This window comes from Podarcis filfolensis, assembly GCF_964270895.1.
Source record: "Podarcis filfolensis genome assembly, chromosome: 9".
Taxonomy (NCBI): domain Eukaryota; kingdom Metazoa; phylum Chordata; class Lepidosauria; order Squamata; family Lacertidae; genus Podarcis; species Podarcis filfolensis.
Genome location: NC_139610.1, coordinates 33,127,537 through 33,134,029, shown reverse-complemented (window position 1 = coordinate 33,134,029; position 6,493 = coordinate 33,127,537). Strand labels below are relative to the sequence as shown.

The 6,493-nt window shown below is 43.7% G+C and overlaps 1 protein-coding gene across 1 annotated transcript in view; it reads right to left on the bottom strand.

Annotated features, from left to right (window-relative positions):
• Nucleotides 1-889: 889 nt before the first annotated feature.
• Nucleotides 890-6,493, bottom strand: part of AADAT (aminoadipate aminotransferase) — a 78,127-nt gene continuing 72,523 nt past the window's right edge. Inside the window, exon 29 of the mRNA XM_083572161.1 lies at nt 890-1,157. Within this exon, the coding sequence (XP_083428287.1) occupies nt 1,026-1,157 (132 nt within the window). The 3' untranslated portion in view covers nt 890-1,025. The remainder of the gene's footprint in view (nt 1,158-6,493) is intronic.

The following is a 6,493-nucleotide window of genomic DNA, read 5'->3' as shown; positions in this document are numbered from 1 at the left end:
CAGGGCCCTGGACTTCTGCCCCAAAGTCCTGCCCTGATATAGTGCCACTGAGCGCAGGTGCTGTAAACTGATACATATTCCTAAAAATGGTTCTCTAATCCGATCAACCTGAACTGGTGCTGAAATGACATTCTATGTTCAGCTGAGCTTTATTTACTTATTGGCATTGTCACGCTGACCTCATCTTTGCTGCTGCCATCACTTTCATGGGTTATTTGATTTTATTGTTTCTAAATGATGGTTTGTTATTATGTGCTTATGGTGTACAGTAGGGGTGGGTTGTGAACCATTTTTGGCCACCTTTGCCCATGACCAGTCCTCCAGGGGTTGTGTGCCATAGGTGAGCATGGCCCAAAGTGGGAGAGACTACCCCACATTCTTATTTGCACACACAGGCCACAATCTGTCAAATGATCCAGTTGATGACTGGGGAAGGAGGAGAGCTGAATCCCTATCAGGGTGTTGGGTTAGGTCGAAGGATTTAAACTTCTCCACTCAACTCATGCCCCATTTGTGCCACTGTTACAAGAAATGGTGGGGGACAGAGCAAAAAAAAATCCTTTGGGGGTCCTCATATATAGCGATCCCTAGTATACAGCATTTTACTCCATGAAAGCTGCCCTGTGAGGGAATTTGCTCAGGAAGGCAAGTGGGAAATATCTTTTAAAAATAAATATGTAACACAATAACTGTAGCATCTCATGTATGCACTAGAGGGACCATGTGTTAGCTCCACAGTTACATACCTGTATTCCCATCTTCCTTCAGCAAACGGCCATTGGAGTTGTACCACTTGTACTCTGGCCCTGGATTACCTTGAACGTTGCAGTCAATCAAGGCACTGTAACCTTCTTTGACTATAATGTGATCAACTCTGGAGACGACCACAGGCAAAGATCCTAAGAGCATATGAGTGTGGTTTAAAGTGCTGTTCGTGACATCTTCAGCAGCTGTTAAGACTGCTGGCAAGATGGAAAGGTGTACGGTAGTCCAATAGTACAAAAGGAGGTGGCGGCTGAACATGTTCATCTGTCTTCTTGTGCACTGCAGAGCAGACTTAAGGATGGGCCAGGAATCGTGTAGTGCACTGTCCTGAAGAAGCCACGGGTAATATTAACCTCGATCCATGAAATTTTAAGAGCCAAGAAAATAATACCCTGCAAAATAAGACAAGTAATATCAGCAAATGGGAGTGAGGAACATTACTGAAAGTGGAATAATATGTCCTTAACCAGTCCAGCTATGCCAACCTGCTTACACCATGAGTAGCCAATGTGGTATCCTCCAGATGTTTCTGGACTCCAATTCCCATCAAACTCAACAAACATGGCCAATGGTCAGGGATGATGGGAGGTGTAATCCTACAACATCAAGAGGTAATCACATAAGCACATATGTAAAAGGCTGCTGGCGGGGATGCAAAAATATTTAAGCACACATGATTTTTGTGTGACAGAATGTAGCTAAGGTCATAGCTTATAATGCAGGCAGACCCCTGAAACACATTTGAATTATTATAACCTTTTAGCAGTTAATTATCCAGCAAAAAACCTCTCTACTGGCGATGCAATTAAGGTTTCACTAGAACCAGAATGTAAGTTGTGATCTGTTCCATTAAAGCAGTGCAGTGTGGTTGATATTATTAATAGAGCGACAAATCTATCAATAGTTGAGTCACGGGGGCAGAAAAGTCCAGCAATCCTTGGAAGCAGCTGTAGCACAATAGGACTTGAGAAGATGTGGTCAGGGAGTAAATAGGCACCTCTCTGCTGTTGCTGCCTCCCTGTATTAGTGTTTCAGGAAACACCAAACAGCTGATGTCCAGAGCAAGTGCTGTAAGGACCAGGAGGCTTTTCTTTCCTCCCTGAGAATTGCCCAAAAGCAAGGACTAAAACGGAGGATTTGCAGAAGAGCTGAGGGAACTCCAAAAAATGTATTTGTGAAAAATTGTGTTATGTGTTTTTATATTTTTGTATTGTAAAATGAATAAAAAATAATTCAAAAAAAAAAAAAAAGGAGAGAGAGAGAGAATTGCCCAAAAGCAGAAACACCAAAGGGAATGGTCTGCAAAAAGCTTCTGCAGAAATTAGGCTAGCCCAGTAGCTTCAAATGGTTAACAAGTCCATGGCTGGTGAGGATTTTCACAGCCCTCAGTTGTAATCCTTCCCTTGATTGTGTCATGTAATGAAGAGTAGAAACCATTATAGAAGCAAAATGTTGTCACACCCCCATTAATCCCAACACAACAAAGCAATGCTTGGCCACTTCTTTATGTGGTACTGTGCCCTGCAAATTAATTAATGCAACCCTTTACAATGACATAGGAGACTCTGAATTTCATGAAGACATGTTTTAAGTGTATCCAAACCAATGTATTTCTAAACAAGATTATCATATGCAACCTACAGATTTTGGCTTGGAAGGAAAGGCAAAACATTAGGATTTACTGATGCAGCACACAGAGGTGGAAGAAGGTGGTGCGGTGGGGGGCGGTTCGCCATAGGTGTCATCACTGAGGGGGGTGACATTCGGCCACGACTCCCAAGTTGGGGGAGGCTTGGGAATCGTGGTTGCGTCGGGGGGGGGGGGGAAGCCTCCCCTGAGCTGTCAAAAGGAAGAGGGAAGGGAGGAAGGCTGCTGGCAAAGTGGCCCGGCTCCCTTCCCCTGCTCCCGCCCAGGAAGCAGCCCACCATGGGTGGCTCGCTCCATCCCCCATGGACAGGTCGCTCTGCCCCCATGGGCGTCTCACCCCATGGGGCGCCTGCCCCACCCTCATGGCCCCGCCCCCGGGTGTACAGCATGTGCACCGCTCTGGGTGTCGGAGCAGCTAGCTCCGCTTCTGGCAACACATTGGGTTCAAAAGTTCACTGGAAATGTGCAGTCGCAACGATATGAACTCAAGGCAATGACAGGCTAGAAAGGGTGATCAATAAGTCCCACTCATTGGTAGCTCTCTGGCTTTTCACAGTTTTTATATGAGCAAGCAATTGTCTCCAACTCTATGAGCCATTTATAGTTGAACAACATCATCTCCGGGATCTCTCCATCCCCATCCTTTTCACTAGCGCTAGCTGAATTATAGGCACTGAAACACACTCAACTTATATACTGTGGCAGGATTTTCATGGCACCACACCCATCTGAAAGCTACTACGCCAAAATGCATGTGTGCATACCTTTTCTCACAATAAAATCTCTTTCTTCCCCTCTCCCAACTTCCCTGCAGCAAGCAGAAAAAGGAATATAGCAGACGAACAGTATGATCTGATGTAGTACAATCCTATGCATTATTCAGAAGAAAGATCTACTGTCTTCAAGGGAACTTGCTTCCTAGAGAGAGTGTAGAGCCTTAGACACAGCCTGACAGTGTAATCCTCTTTATGTTTACTTGGAAGTAAGTCCCATTCTGTTCAATGGGGATCACTCATTAGTAAGGGTTCTTAGGAAATGTGGAGAACTGGTTAGGGGAAAATGAGAAACTCTGTCCATTCCTACCTAAACGGCCTCGGTCCAGTATACCTGAAGGAGCGTCTCCACCTCCATCGTTCTGCCCAGACACTGAGGTCCAGCGCCAAGGGCCTTCTGGCAGTTCCCTCACTATGAGAAGCCAAGTTACAGGGAACCAGGCAGAGGGCCTTCTCAGTAGTGGCACCTGCCGTGTGGAACGCCCTCCCACCAGATGTCAAAGAGAAAACTAACTACCAAACTTTTAGAAGACATCTGAAGGCAGCCCTGTTTAAGGAAGCTTTCAATGTTTATAGGTTATTGTACTTTAGTGTTCTGTTGGAAGCTGCCCAGAGTAGCTGGGAAACCCAGCCAGATGGGCGGGGTATAAATAATATATTATTATTATTATTATTATTATTATTATTATTATACCTAGGAACGTAACTTACTTCTGAATAGACATGCATAGGATTATATTAGGCAGGGTCCTTTCCACCCCCAGTCTTACCAATCAGGAATAGCAGGGTTTGTTTGTTTTGTCTCATTTGTTTTCCCCACCCCACTCCATGATGGAATACAAAAGGTACTGTATGTTTATCATAGGAAAATTGGCAGGTATATTCAAATCAAGGCTAAACTTACCCAGGTACATATTATTTCATGTGCAGATAGTATTTCTCTTAGCAGTTGGCATGAGTGCATTCTTTGCAAACAAATCTGTTTTGTGATACTTATTACCATACACTGGACCTGCAGTCAAATTTGCTTGCTTTAAAGCCACATCACTCTGCCACATCTACAAATCACATGTTGCAATGTGCAAATGAAGTATTTAATCACTCCAACAGCAGTTCTGGGTGGAGTGTAGATGCAATAACTTCTCTCATAGTAATCTCTTTCAGGCGCATCATTAATTTTGGGGAAAGGACTGTATAATCATTTCTTTCATCTGCTCACAGATTCAAGTAATTTTAGTTACACCTATGGATATGGGCTGGAGAATCACAACTCAACAAACTAAACAGCACAACAAAAGTAAACTTGGATTTAAAATGAGTGATACTCTTATTTCTTTCTTATGAGCTTGTGAAGTCAAAACAGCTTCTGCCTTCCAAGTTTATTGGGACATTTTTTTGTCCTTGGTGTTACATTTGTATAAGTTCCACCCTAGAACATTTACAGTGTAATTATGTACATGTAGGCTTGCATACGTCAGGTAAATTCCTGACATGTGCTGGTTTTCGGGTGTAAAAATGGCATGAGGGGGGAATTTTGCCGAATCATAAAAATGTCAATGAGACTTACTCTCAAGAAAGTGGGATTAGGATTGCAGCCTTCATGTGATACTGCATTTCCTTATCAAAAGGGATTTGAATCTCTGCAGGACGGGGTATGGCCTAGCTGTGGGGAAAACCAAGCTGCTGTTAGCTTTCGCTAGAAGCAAATAAACTGAGGAACACCAAACCTACAACACACACCCAGTCTGGAAGCACCCTTAAAACACAAGTATCAGAGAGCTGCATAATTACCAAATAGCACAATGGAGGACGTACAAGCAGCAAGAACATTTTTAACAATTAAGTAAAAGTGGCATGGGAGCAGGAAGAAGGCTGTGTTTGCTTTTCACAAGCAATGCCACAGGCACTGTGCATAAGTGCTTATGATACTCGCACAGCCACATTCCATGCAGCAACTGAAAAGCAATGAATGATTGCAATAATTGGCAGAGGAGTTGCATTTCGACAAGCTTTTCCAGCCAAATGAAAAGGTCTCTGTCTTATGTTATGCATTTCAAACCTTATTTGCAGTTGTTCTTTGTAATGTTTTTAAACATATGTTTGTGGTTTTTATATGTTTGCAAATCACCTTGAGACAGATCTGTAAAAGGCGATTCGGGAATTAATTATTAGTGCTACCATCATGACTAATAATAATTTCCCAATTTATAAAGTACTGAACTTTGAATATGGACTCTCCTTGAGAATATAAAATGTGCAAAAAGCCAACATCCTCCACCTCTCTAGCTATCTGCTCACTTGCAGAGTAACAAGTACCAATGAAGTTAGCCAAGTTATCTTAGTTTTGTTCTTTGTGCATGGCCGCAGCAAAATCTTTCTTTGACTTGTAAATGCCTTCAGCATATGGATCATAACAACAGGTCTTGAAACCAGAAGGTGTCACCTTCATTTTCTTTTAAAGACCACAACTTGGAATAGCCTTTTGCCATTATCAATGGGCAGAGCAATCTAGTATGAGTAGGGGAGGGAGAATTTGTGATAGTAAAGGAGGTAGCCTGAAGGGAAAGAGGTACTCCAGCTGTAGGGCTTTCATCTCTCCCCAGCCCCACCTGGGGGCATCTTGGGGGAATAGTGGAAGGAACACTGCAAAATCCCATGGCTCCCGGGATGCCTTCTTAGTGACCACAGGATTGTGCCCTAAATGTCATCACACATTACATTCCAACATTAAAAGCTAAAGGGACCCCTGACCATTAGGTCCAGTCGTGACCAACTCTGGGGTTGAGGCACTCATCTCGCTTTATTGGCCGAGGGAGCCGGCGTACAGCTTCCGGGTCATGTGGCCAGCATGACTAAGCCACTTCTGGCGAACCAGAGCAGCGCACGGAAACGCCGTTTACCTTCCCTCCGGAGTGGTACCTATTTATCTACTTGCACTTTGACATGCTTTTGAACTGCTAGGTTGCAAGGAGCAGGGACTGAGCAACGGCAGCTCACCCTGTCATGGGGATTCGAACCACCGACCTTCTGATTGGCAAGCCCTAGGCTCTGTGATTCCAACATTAGTCATCCTCAAAAGGAGACCCATTGAAATCAATGAACTTAAGTAACATGTCTACTGATTTCGATGGATCTACTCTGAGCATGATTAATGCTGGATATCACCTATAGGATGGTTATGAATTGGATTATGGATGCATAAATCACTTTCGTGTTTCCAAAAAAATTATAATGCTCAAGGCACGGATGGGGGCGGGGAGGACTCTTAGTCGAATCCATGCATTCCAGGTGGGTTTGTATGGGAGCAG